Here is a 13,340-nt window from a genome sequence, read left to right as displayed (position 1 = left end):
TCATCATCATCATCAGCGCCGCACGTAAACCGGTGTTTATGGGCGAAGCGTGGTTTCAGAAGCACGCACGCTCTCGTTTTGTTGCGGCTCATCTGCGACTGCTTGCACGGTGCGCTGTCTCGGCAGCAACATGAGCATATTCGGGGCCATCGTAACGGGACGCCTGGTAGGCGAGCCGAGGCTTCGCGAGACCTTGTGCGCTAACGGTCGTTTCCTATGCAGGTGCAGACGGACTTTCAGACCGTCGACCAGACCAAGTTTCTCATCAACATACCCGATCCGGACAGTATCAACCACATAGTGGTCTTCCTCACCGGCACCCAACCCTTCCCCGACGGCTTCGGTGGCTCAGGTATGCGGCAGGAAGAAATGATTAAAAAAAAAGAAAAAAAAAAGATATAGAGCGCGACGAGAGATGACGCGTGGGCGTAGTTGTCAAGTGAGCGTCACCGTTACGGTCAGCCGTTCTGGTTAACGTATGCAATGGGGCTCTTTCATTTTCCACTTCTGGCTACCCGCGGGCTGCCAGAGCCAGCCAAAGCGCGCTCGTTTTTCTCGGTCTGCTCCGTCCCCCCCAGCGGCGCACTTAATGATGTGCCACAACAACGCCACACTCTTCGTAGATGCGCTCACGTCACGACAGGCTCGCGCAGTTCTGTATATATGATGCAGGATATGTGAATCGATATGTTACGTGAGCTAGGCAGCACCTCAGGATGATGGGAAAATTGAACATGCTCTAAAGAATAGAAAGAAGAGTCAAAACGACGAAGACAAAACTTGGGATAGGCAAAAACCAAATGTATGCATTAAGAAATTAGGAAGGCAAAGTAACCACCAATATAAATAGGATGAAGTAGCGGACGAGTTTCACAGAAATCTGTAAAGTAGCCGGGACAGCCACGACTACAATGTAAAAACTAGCAGTGCCCCATATGACATCCCACCAGTAATGACAGAAGTAGTCGGGAAAGCTTTGGAGGGCATGCACAGAGGCAAAGCTGCTGGTGAGGATGAGGTAACATCAGATCTGTGGAAAAGTGGAGGACAGATTGTGTTAGAAAAACCATTCACACCTTGTTTACAAAGTGTCTAACCATTAGAAAACCATTCACACCTTGTTTACAAGATTGCTAACATCATCTTAATCCACAAGGACTTGAAGAATTGCAGGTCGATCAGCTTGCTCTCCATAGTATACAAGCTGTTTACAAAGGTAATTGTTAACAAAATTAAGACAAGATTAGAATTAAATCAACCAAAGGACCAAGCAGGATTGCTTACAGCCTACTCAACAATTGACCACGTTCATACAATATATCAGGTTATAGAAAAATGCTCAGAATACGCCTAACCACTATACAAAGCCTTCATAAATTGTGAGAAGGCATTTGATTCAGTAGAGATATCAGCAGTCATGCGGACACTGCGAAATCGGGGCGTCGATGAAGCGTATATAAACATCCTGGAAGAAATCTGTGGCAGATCAATCACCACTATAGTGCTCCCTAAAGAAAACGATAGAATACCAATAAAGAAGAGTGTAAGACAAGGGGATACGATCTCTCCAATGCCATTTACTGCGTGCTTACAGCAGGTGTTTGGAGGCCTAGAATGGAAACAGTGAGGCATAGGAGTTAATGGAGAGTACCTTAATAACCTGCACTTCGCCGATGACCTTACATTGCTGAGCAACTCAGGCCGAATCGCGATTAATGATTACTGAATTAGAGAATGAGAGAAGAAAGGTAGGTCTTAAAATGAATCTGCCGGAAGCAAAAGTACCAACAACCTCTGAAGAAAATGGCGCTTCAATACAGGTAGCACTTGAAGTCGTTAAAGATTACGTCTACTCAGGACAGGTAGTAACTGCAGAGCAAACCACGAAATCGAAGTAACTTGATTGAAGAATAAGAATGGAGTGGAGCAGATTTATCAAGCATTCTAAAATCATTAATGGTAAATCGCCACTATCTCTCAAGAAAAAGGTATATAACAGCTGCATCTTGTCGGAACTCACCTATGGAGCAGAAACCTGGAGGATTACAAAAAGTGTTCAACTTAAGTTTAGGACCACGCAGCAAGCGATGGAAAGGAAAATGATAGTTGTAACCCTAAGGGAAAAGAAGAGAGCAGAGTGTATCAGCGAGCAAATGGTTGTTGAAGACATCATAGTCGAAATCAAGAAGAAATGGTCATGGGCAGGGCACATAGCGCGAAGGCAAGATAACCGCTGGTCATTAAAGGGGCCCTGAAACACTTTTTCAAGAAACCATGGAATGAACTCTCTGAAAGAGCTTATTGCCTCATGAATTAAACAATGCAAGAAATTCAAGAATCCGTCCAGTGCGAGTGGAGTTGCAAAGATTCGTCGCATGCTGCGATTGCACTCTCTCTTCGCTTGTCCCGACGAAAGCGCTGGAAGCTAAGCAGGGAGGGATGGTATACGCAAAGTAAAACATCACGCAAGCTTCGTGACCTTTAGCACTTTTTCTCTTTTTTTCTTCGAATGGGCGGCTTTTTCAGTGTGATCGTGCGTGCACACGTGGACAAGTTGCGGCCTCCTGCGGCAATCTCTGTAACGACAGAGCGTGCCATGTTCAAATCAGCCAATGGCTGATAGATGGTCTTACTACGAGTGATGTTTGGGCTTATTCCATGATTTGTTGAGAGAAGAGAAAGCAATATTTAGCTGACTAATAATTTATTCTGAATTCCAAGTTGTGTGGTGCGCTATAATATTAGGCTCGCATGCTGTCGGGAGCTTCTACTATCGATCGGCAGCGCTTTCTGACTATGCTCAAAAAGTGTTGTAGGGCCCCTTTAAGGATCACAGATTTGATTCCAAGAGAAGACAAGCAGGTGATGGGGGCACAGAAAGTTCGGTTGGCAGATGAGATTAGGAAGTTTGCGGATATAAAGTGACAGCAGCAAGCACAGGACCGAGTTGACTGGCGGAATATGGGAGGGGCCTTTGTTTTGCAGTGGACGTAGTCAGGCTGCTGATGATGATGTTTAATACTCACAGATTCAAACACATCGTTTTTTTTTTTTAGTATGACTGCCGCGTGCAATTGCTCGATAACCACATCTTGTCGCGATGAATCTGGTCTGTAAAAATAATGTTGGCTCCGATGTACGCATTAGTGAAAATTACACCTACATAACCAGAACTGAGGATGCTGGAAATGAAAGTGCCTTACTTAGCCCTAAACTGTCCTGTTTCAATCTACGAATTCTACACCTCCTTTCCTCTGTGCTTTTTTGAAAGCCTTGTGATTTGTAGTAAATGAATAACTGCTCCCTTGTACAATGTGTACATCTATCGGATAAAGAAAACGAAGAACAGACCCGGCTGGTGCTGGTAAGTAAATACAGCTACCACATTTGCAAATACTACACACAGCACACTTCACATTCAGTGGCTCATTCTGTGACTGTGTCTGCTCTTTGCCTCGTCTTTTGTGCTGTTGAAATGTGAATTCCAACCAACAGGCTCCAAATTATTCTGTTGCTGCGTATGTAGTGTAGTCTCTGTTGTCTCCACATTTTGCATAAGAATGCCCGCTTGGCTGTTCCCTCTTTTGACAGTATACTTCTGCTACCCCAGCCCGGACGCTGTGGGAAACTGGCAGCTTCTCGGATTCATCTCCAACGCAAAGCCGAGCGCCATATTCCGTATCTCCAAGCACAGAAAAGGTGACTCCCTTTGCTCCACGTGCACTGTCGCAGCACTTTTTTTTGCTCAACTGGGAGTTTATAAGGGTGCAGATTTTAAATGCACTTAGTGTGTCGGCATGCCTTTTCCATCATAACCAAGAGAACAAACACAGAAAAGGATGAAAGAAAATGCGGAGAGGATGGCAAAAGGGTGACAAAATAAAGCAGTTGCCACACGTGACTATTAGATGGCACCACAGTATTTGCAATATGCACCTAAGACAGTTTATCATTAACCACCCACTTACTTTTATTAAAACACTGGATAGGCACACATACCGCACTGGTTTGCGTCTGGAATGTCGTTCTTAAAACGACGATGTCTAGATTACTTGTCGTACAAGCTATCAACGTCGATTTCTATCGTCCAATTGTATTGGTTATTTAGTAAGCACTGTGCCAGAAGAGATGCAAATAATGGACTGTAATGCACTGAAAGATTTGCCATTGCTGAATGCACAACACCACAACAACAAAGTCTTTCAGAAGTAGCTTTACTGTATATTTAATAGCACCCTCCGTAGCATGTGTGCAGAAGCATAATCGGTGTCTGCTGTGTCTACACATTCAGAACATACAAAGTTTCTGGTGTAATGGTGAAACACTCGACCCCAAACCAAGACAGTCGGCGTTCTGCGAGTGGCACTGTAACCCCACAGCAGTTATAGCACATGCAGCAATGGAGGACTCGTCACAATGTCGAAAGACCATCAGCACAAGTCGCATCCAGAAGATGTGTGCAAGCTAACGAAATTTAAATGTTTGCAAAGACGGGGGGGGCGGGAAGGGTCACAGTGAGGCACATCCCTTCCTGCTTGTTGCGCATGTTGTCGAGCGAGCACCGAGTTGAACAATGCATGTCGTTGTGCAGAATGTTCGGAGATGCACGCGTTCTCGGCGCACGGTTTCAGCAGCGTGGCCCAGCTGGGTATCTCGGTCGAGCCGTTGGCCCAGATCCAGTTCCAGGCATCCTCTCCGGCGGATGCGACGGCCGTCGACTCGCACACCGAATTCTGCACCAAGATGGCGGAGAGCCTATTCAACCACCTGGCCTCGTACGGTGGGTCCGTTGCGGTGCCCACGCATCCAGGCGAGAGCTTCTTTCCCATGCGGGCGCTGGAGCAGTGGTACAGCAACTTCCGGCGCAGGCTCGAGCAGAACCCCAATTTCTGGAAGGGCACGCAATAAAAAAAACACGTTTTTGTATTTCTTTTGTTATGTAAAAAAAAAAAAACGTCTTTTGGTCAATAATTTTAATCTCGGCAGGAAATCCTGCTTAAGTTCACATGTAATGTACTTGTACAAGACACTTTGCTGTGTTTTCCAATGCAGCTGCTTTCCGTATGAAACTACGATAACGTCTCATTACGTAATAGGCACTTTCAGAATATGGTCCTCAGAGGAAGCATTCCTTGGGTGTGATACACAATTTCTGTCACTTAACATGGGTAACCAAGCGGATAGCATGATTGATTGATTGATTTATGGTGTTTAACATCCCATAACGACCATTTGATTATGAGTGACGCCGGGGGCTCTGGAAATTTCGACCACATGGGGTTCCTTAACGTGCATCCAAATCTGAACACACGGGCCTACATAAGCGAATAGCATATGGTGCATGCACAAACGTTAATGCAAAGCATTGCGTACTCTATTCTAAAGCTGCCCAATATTTTTAACACTTTCCACATGCTACAAAGTATAATGTTTCAGTCACAAATGCAATGCTCTGGAAAAGTAACCACAATATGATTACGAGAGACGCCGTAGTAGAGAGCTCCAGAGATTTAAACTAACTGGGGTTCTTTAATTTGCACCTGAATCTAAATACAGTTGACTCTCAGTAAATGGAAATCTGCTAAATGAAACTGCTGTATCTGACATGATTGGTTTCATTCATGCATTCTGCACCCCTGGTCATCTCTCTCTAAATATTTTACTGTCCCTTCAGGTTCTGTTTAATAAGAGTCTACTGTACATGGGCCTAAAGCTATCTCGCCTCCATCGAAAATGTGGGTGTCGTGGGCGGGATTCAATCTTTTAACCTCCAGTTTAACAGTCTAGCACTATTTGTAGCCACCAGATATATTATGGTAGGTAGTTGGTGCAAACGAGTTTAGACTGAATTCAGAGCGATTGACAACATGACCTCACAATGAAAGAAACTAAATTATTCAATACTCATATTTTTTAACATTGTATTGCACAACTACTAAAGGCACTCATGAAACTTGATAGCCATTTTACTGTTTGCCGATGCAGCTGCTTTCCTTACGAACCTACAATTGTGCCGCATTAAATATCATTTGCACTTTCGATATGCTAAAACCTATCATGCTTTCGTCACAAATGCAAGTAATACGCTGTTGCCTTAGATCGTACATATATCCCACTCCACTTTAAAAAAAATAGGAAATGCTCATGCCTGCAAAGCCTTTTGTGCGTCATTACATTTGCTGCTCACTGACCCCCAATAGGCAGATGCAGCTTGTCATCTTTTGGGCATATCCAAAATGCAGTACCGATTTACTTGTTGGAATACCAAGTTCCCCATTTATTCAATAAGGGTAGTTGGATCTGATGATGCTATATGGTTGTGATGAGTGAAGAAAACGACGGAAGTGGGGGGCAAGGCACGTGAAATTTCGAGCCAACTGCGAGCGTGAGGTCAGCCAATCAGCTGATGACCTGTGGTGGCCCATAGAGGTGGCGCGCCACGATTGGGCCACGAGTGACCATTACGTGGCGGTAAGCTTTGTGGCTGGGGACGAGCCGAAGCAGCGGCAGACGGAAGACAGCGGGCCGAAGCGTCGGACGCAGGCGATCCAGGCTCCGGTCGGGGAACGCGGCTGTCCACGCTACTGCCGTCCAACTACAGCCTGGAGTGACGTTGCCGGCACGAGTACTGCATCTCGGGGCGCGGCCTGGCCTGCTGTTCTCTTCCTTGCCGAGGACATCGCGAATCTCGGCGAGGCGTCTCTGTGGTCAGACGTTCCGCACAGCGACGTACGTGGCCTGGCTAATGGTCACGGTTGCGCCGAGCGTCGCGTCTCGACGCAAGCTGTTCGCTGGACGGGCTGGCCATTTACACGCATAGAGCATCGCGTCTCCGATGAGGGTTGACTGCTCCATAGTCGCTCCCATGCCATCAAGTGCCAATGTCACCAGAGCGTCGCACATCGGCAAGTGAGCGCATTCCATAGCGCTTTTCTACCGCCTCCTGCCCTGCACCTCATCGGCGTCTGCTGTACCGCCGATCTGACCCTCAGGTTTTCGAACGCTCTTTCTTGAACTCTAATTGGTCATTTTTAATCAAGATTGGTTCTCTCTGTTGCATTCTATGTCCCTTTTCTGCCTCAGTGTTTTCTATGTTTAGTTTCCGTGTTCTGTCATAAACGTTGTGTGTGTTGTTACCACGTCGTCTCAAAGTCCATTTCTCCTCGCACGACACGCAAAACAAGCGTTGACGAACCTTGGCACCGATACAGAATATTTTTCATTACAATGGTGCTTTATCGAGCAAGGGCCACCGATGGCCAAATTGTGCCAGTACATGATGTAGCATGTGAACCACAACGATATTAAGTGGCTGTATGGGGACTTTCAGTGCGCTAAACTCGAAGAAGGATCTGGCTGCGTGCATTCTGATTGCTCACGGAACCAAGTTTGATTACGCAAGAGAACAGTCATCAGCTGGCACATCTACAAAGACGCCAAATATATACAGTTTGGGTGCTACAGATGTTTCTACAGCTTTTCTGTTATACAAGTTTGTGCAGCGTCTGTTCTTGTTTTCCACCGCTTCTCTTGATGTCGTCTGCCTTTTCTGTATTGAGGTTCATATGCTTCAACACATATGGCATCACCTGTGTGTGCTACTTCGTCGGTACGACTTCTCACCACAAGGGGTAAAGTCAAGGCAGTGAATTATCACCACTGTAATACGCAAACAGATCAGACAAAATCTGTGGTCACTTAGGTGAGAAATGCTCTGCATTCCGACAAAATCGAACCTCGTACACATGAAAACCAGGGGAGCTATTCGAAATGTGTCCATTCGATGGGCCGTTCATTTTAGGCACCACTGATTGGCTTGAGCTCGGTGAGCAGTGTGCCCCCCGTTTCCAGTTCTTCCGCGTGACATTACCAAGCTTTTACAACTATTGACACAAATGAAAGGGATCCAAATGCACTTTTACAAAATGGGTGCAGCCTCTGATCCAAGATCTGCTTTTGACTGCATGAATCTCGGAGGCCATATCTGAACTCTGATTCAGTGATCATGTTAGCTTTTGAATTAGGCTTAGTGCAGCCACCTGTCTAACACAATTGTGAAGGTCGGTATACTATCTTGCATCATCCTCAAACATCTCAGACACGCTCCTATGCAAGGACGAAGTTTGTCAGCATGTTCTATTCAGCTGTATTCACAGGACGAACGTGGTCGCGGATGAATCAGTCACATGGCATGCGACGCGATTCTGGTCCCTCTGTAGCCTGCAATCACACGACAGGGGAGAATCCTCGCTGCAAGCGAGGATTTCGGCATTGCTCCCTGGCAACCCCAACTGTGATTTGTTCCACCGTCATTTCACGAATTGCCTAGCGCAGACCGAAGCGGGGGTGTGGAAACGGCTGACTTATGGCGGCATGGTACACAATCCGCAGGTACATGATGCAATTTTACCCGTCGTGTCAATACAGCTTTACTGCACATTTCGTCACATTGTCCTTGCGCTGGGAGTGTGGGTGGATTCAGTCTGTCGACTTCGTAAAGAGCGCAATGACGTCACAGCTTGCCGTTTTCTCGGGTTACCGAATGGGCTTTGTCGAAATAGACATGCACATTTAAGCAAACGAACACAATAGAACGAAAACGTTTCGATTTGAGCCATTTAAATGTCTGTTGCACCGTGAGTGGGTGGAGAGAGAGCCCACTTCTTTGTGCGCATCTCAATGGCAGTTTCAAAATTTAAATGCACTGCAGTAGCATTGCGTAATAGAGAACACGCTCAAGCTTCTCCGGGACCTGCGTACCACCTGCGATGTATCGTGCGTACAAGTAGGTTGCCGTTATCAAGCCGCCAGATGAATGGCGTAGTGTAGAGTTGTCCAACATGGCATGCTGTAGAGTAAGGGTCATTGTTTTTTAGATAGACACACCGAGAACATCTCCGCAGATGCTCGCTTACCCGTGCAGCCTACATCTCCATGATGGTCTGGTTGAGCAGGGAGTAGACCATGTCGTTGAGCATGGACACGCGCTCCTCCAGCCGGCGTACTCGTTGCCTCGCCAGCTTGAGCTTCTTGCGAAGCGTATCTCCTTCCTCGGGAAGGCGCACTCTACGTGGTGTGGTGGCCTCCGTGGTCTTCGGTACGGTGGACAGGGGGGTGCCATAGCAGTGATCCAGAAATTCGCTGCTTTCGCGGGGCTTGGCCAGTTCGCCTGAACTGTCCATCAACACCATCTCCACAACGTCCTGGAATGCACGGCACAAAGGGCATATCAGCTTCTCCAAACGTCGTAGCAGTCCACAAATCGTTCCATTTTATCAGCTATGCCAAGAAATAACGATATAATTTGAGTTATTTGCAACTCTAAACTTTAATAAATGCAGCAGACCAAAGAAAGTGCTTGAGAGATCATCTTGCTACATACGTTGGCGTAACACAAGTTAAATGAATGAAAAAAAGAGCAAAGCCTTTTTTTATATTTGGCGCACATTGGAGTCTGACGCATGTATATACATATTGTACACGCCTGAAGTATATGTAGCTAACAATGGATTAATTAATCAACTTCGCACTGAATTCACAACCACGCAGAGGAAAAAAACATAGCACGGGCGCTCACTTACAACTGTTTATTTCTTGAGAAAACAGGCTATTATAAACCCACTTCTCGTTAACACAAGCTTGACGAGAAGTGGGTCGTAGTGCTCAAATCAGTCAACCGCCGTGGACGTGGGTGTATGATGCAGGAATTGGGGTATATGACATCATTAGTAGGAAGAGGGAGCAACTTTTAGCTAACTGTTAGAATTCACTGTAAATTCCAAGCCACGCTACAATGTTTGGCACACGTGCTCTTGAGAACCTTGACTACCGATCGGCACGTTTTTCTGAACATACTCAAAAAGTGTTGCAGAGTCCCTTTAATAATATCATGTTAGCCACCATACACACAACCCCTCAAGTAATGCCTCAACAAGAAATCTCTTAGGAAACCAGCGAATGACATTATAGAATTTGAATAGAAAGATAAATTTATGGGAACGCCTGTGTAAAAATGACAAAATTACATTGTGATTCCAATATCCTTACAAAGATTTTGGAATTGCAGTGAAGCAAATTTGAAGGCCGGTGTGCGTATGCCACTACCTTCTGCCTGTCGTCCGGGTAGGCGAAGATAGTTGGCAAGGCATCAGGTCGCAGACTGACAGTGTTGCCCGTGCGCACAAAGCAATGCTCCAAGAAGTGGTCCGAGCAAAGCGCCGAGTCTGCCGTCGGTTCCCAAGGTTCCGGCAGGTTCACATTGTACACCCACGCCTTCAGGAGCAGCGGAGAGTCCAGTGGAAACCTGCACGCACGATGGCATAACCTTTTACAGCAGTCGGTCAACTTTGCTGTAATTGGCAGTGAAATTGACGTCTTGATTTCAAAAGAAGCCAGACCACTACACCTGATGGCTGCCTGAGTTCACAACAGGATGCGCGGCTCTGCATCAGTTATTGAATATAAGCTTCCTCATGCCCAGTAACTTGGAAGCAAACAAATAAAACAAGACATTGATATTCTTGACAGAAGTTCTAGAAATGCTCTAGGAGCAAGAAATGCACTGAAAGAAAAAATTATGAACATCAACAAAAGGGAAGTCACTTGGCCACCTCTAGCAAAGACCGGAAACGACGGTGAAGGATCTAGAATTTATTCACCACTGACAGCTGGTTTTGTAAATCGAACTTATGTTGCACGTTTGTCAGCTTAAACAACACACCGTGTTCGAGAAGCCAGGCACGACAGAGTCTGCGACAACACAAACGTATGCCCTGATCAATGTCACACTCAGCTGGTGTTCCTTTGAATCCATAATAAGAAAATAGATTACACAGCCGACTGAAGGAATAATATTTTTTCAGGATTCTCGCTCTCAAAGCTCAATATGATTAATAAGGGACGCCGTTGCGGAGGGTTTTGAAAATTTTGACCACCTGGGGTTCCTCTAACGGGCACCGACATCGCAAGTGCACGGGCATCCAAACTTTCGCCTCCGTTGGAATGCGGCCGCCGCGCGACCAGGTGAGAATTAGTAACTGGGAAGCCAGCTGGCTGCAACTGGAATTAAGTGGGATCCGATTTCAACGCAACTGGCCACCGACTGGTGCCATAACCAGCCGACTGTGCGACGGTTGATTGCGGATCTCACGGCATTTTTGTTCTATCGACAGATAAACCAGGTCGTTCCAAAATGTGTCTCCACCGGCTATCTAAAAGTAAAGCACATAACGATGGCGTTCTTAAAGCGTTGCAGCAAAGCGAAAACTTCGAAATGCGCGCTGCTCTTCGGCAGGTCATGACTGCGGAAAACTTGACTTCCGCTTTGGACGGCGTGGCGCGCACGGATGTCCTTACTTGTGGAAAGTTGTGCTGGGGGGACAGTCGTCGCTGTTGTTATCGCAGTTCCACGCTTCGCAGACCGGCATCTTTCCGTCGCCGAACTACGCCTTCTCGACGTTCTAACCAACACGCAAGATGACGCGTCGGTAGTTACCTATCATCATCATTTTTGTTGTTGAAAAGAGTCAGTTTAGAGCCATTGAAAGCTTGGTTCTTGGCCATCTGCATCCATAATAGTAGTCCGTACGCACATGGCTTCATGCTGCTTTAGTTGATGAAAGATGAGCAGCTCGTCCTTTCAAGCTGCGACGACCGCTTTCCGCAAGGCTTTCGACGTAGCGCCAAAGAACATAGCAAAATGGTTTCCTACGCACATGTATACAGGTGCGTGTATGTTCCGCATACCCGAACGTTCGTCCGTCCGTGGGGACCGAGGAAACCGCAATTCGCGCGCTGTGATGTCAAAGTTTCGGAACCATAGGGAAAGAACATGGCCTCACTTTGCAATGCTAAAAAAGCGCAGTCACGAGATGCGCTTACTACATGAAGAAGGAGCGCAGAACCAGCGATGTTGTGCTAAACTCCGATGAGACCTATTTCAAAACACATCGCACACAGCCTAAGATCAATCGTTCTGGAATGTTTTTTGTTTTTTTTTTTTTTGAAGTTTGGTGTGCAAGAAGTTCACAGGTTAAGCTAAGGGTGATTCACGGCATAAATTTAAGCTGCCTCGTTCAAGAAAAAAAAATAGTTCGCTTTCTTTTGGCATCATATCCTTCTGGAGACAGTTTCAGTTAACATTTGACATGACTTCTTCGTTTATGGTGCAGGCATTGAAAGCTTTGATAAAACCTGGTAGCTGTTTCTCGGAATGAGCCCTTACTCGAGAATGCATTTTACATATCCCTTGCTACATCTGCCTAGAACGCACGCGCAAGAAAGACCGCCTTATCTTGCAAACTTCACTTATAATTAATTCGTACTTAAATACATATGCTTACCATCTAGACCAATGCCTTCAATTTGTGCAGGCATGAAGGACATGCAGCGCAAGCTCAAGTCAGTGGATTGTGTCCTGGAACTTCACGATGCCCGAGTATCCTTTTAAAAGCTTGAAATTGACAGGACTTTGGGTGTCTGCTGCCGTTTCTGATGACCAACAGACAAAGAAAAATCAGCTCTTAGTTGCTTTACCAAATAGTACTGGCTGGGCAATATTCTGCTGGTGTGCTTCCACTCCTGCGGAATATTGTTTTTTTGGGCCACTCTGACCGGGACCTTGCTTTACCATACGGGACATTTGTGTTGAGGACTTTGACCTAGAACACACGAGGTAGTTTCTTAATGGTTAACACCGTCTGTAGAAAACAGATTGGAGATGGAGCTCGGAGAGGAGGAAGAAGAAATGACCAGGGGCACGCTCTGTATATATACTTTTTTAATCTCGTTCTGTCACCAATAAACCGAAGACTTATCGATTCTGCGGTCTCTGTGGTCCTTCTGAAACATGGGGCTGTGAACAGGATATCTGAGGACAAACGCTAAGACTTCAACCCCATTCGCAACAACGGGTTGAAGAACGAAACAGTAGTGTCTGGCTCAAGGACGAACCGTCGAGGGAAGGACGACGACTGATGACTGTTGGCGACGCACAGACACAGGCAAGAGCTCTTTCAACACATTTTAAGCACGAATAAAGAGGTCCTATAGAAGAAGCAGAAGACACTTCAAGCAAATGTGACAACGCTTATGAGCGAAATTGATAAGAAGATAGAAGAAAATGCCAATCGAACGCAGCTTATGACGCTACTAAACCAGATGAAGAGCGTGTCACAGACACTAAGACAAGTTAACGAACAAATTGAACCACTCATCGAAGAAGAAGACGCGGTGGCAGAATTTGAAAGAGTTTTGCAGTATGAAATAAAAATTGTCGCCGCAACGACAAAAATAGAGGAGCAATTGCGCGTATTAGAACAAGCGACGCAACTGACTACGTG

At 46.1% G+C, this 13,340-nt stretch overlaps 3 protein-coding genes across 4 annotated transcripts in view; 2 read left to right on the top strand and 1 right to left on the bottom strand.

The window, feature by feature from the left end:
* The first annotated feature begins 10 nt into the window (after window positions 1-10).
* LOC119181486 (protein OPI10 homolog) lies at window positions 11-4,926 on the top strand. Its single transcript, XM_037432740.2, has 4 exons — window positions 11-166; window positions 223-352; window positions 3,592-3,699; window positions 4,592-4,926. The coding sequence occupies exons 1-4, from the start codon at window positions 131-133 to the stop codon at window positions 4,906-4,908; spliced, it is 591 nt and encodes a 196-aa protein (XP_037288637.1). The 5' UTR covers window positions 11-130; the 3' UTR covers window positions 4,909-4,926.
* Window positions 4,198-11,486, bottom strand: LOC119181487 (THAP domain-containing protein 1). Of its 2 annotated transcripts, none has more exons than XM_075875900.1 (4): window positions 11,356-11,486; window positions 10,048-10,303; window positions 8,916-9,203; window positions 4,198-4,889 (listed from the first exon to the last, which is right to left on the bottom strand). In XM_075875900.1, exons 1-3 carry the CDS (start codon window positions 11,424-11,426, stop codon window positions 8,925-8,927), a joined length of 606 nt encoding a protein of 201 aa, XP_075732015.1. In that variant the 5' UTR covers window positions 11,427-11,486; the 3' UTR covers window positions 4,198-4,889; window positions 8,916-8,924. The 2 variants fall into 2 exon arrangements, with proteins under 2 accessions (XP_075732015.1, XP_037288638.1); XM_037432741.2 differs by having other exon boundaries at window positions 10,105-10,303.
* Window positions 11,487-11,542: 56 nt separating this feature from the next.
* The window catches only part of LOC119181485 (mitochondrial ribosome-associated GTPase 1), a 28,074-nt gene continuing 26,276 nt past the window's right edge, over window positions 11,543-13,340 (top strand). Inside the window, exons 1-2 of the mRNA XM_037432738.2 lie at window positions 11,543-11,724; window positions 12,372-12,436. Of these exons, the coding sequence (XP_037288635.2) occupies window positions 11,622-11,724; window positions 12,372-12,436 (168 nt within the window). The 5' untranslated portion in view covers window positions 11,543-11,621. The remainder of the gene's footprint in view (window positions 11,725-12,371; window positions 12,437-13,340) is intronic.

The sequence above is a fragment of the Rhipicephalus microplus genome, chromosome 10 (assembly GCF_043290135.1).
Source record: "Rhipicephalus microplus isolate Deutch F79 chromosome 10, USDA_Rmic, whole genome shotgun sequence".
NCBI lineage: Eukaryota > Metazoa > Arthropoda > Arachnida > Ixodida > Ixodidae > Rhipicephalus > Rhipicephalus microplus.
The sequence above is the reverse complement of the archived record's forward strand: the minus strand, read 5'-3'. Positions and strand labels throughout refer to the sequence as shown.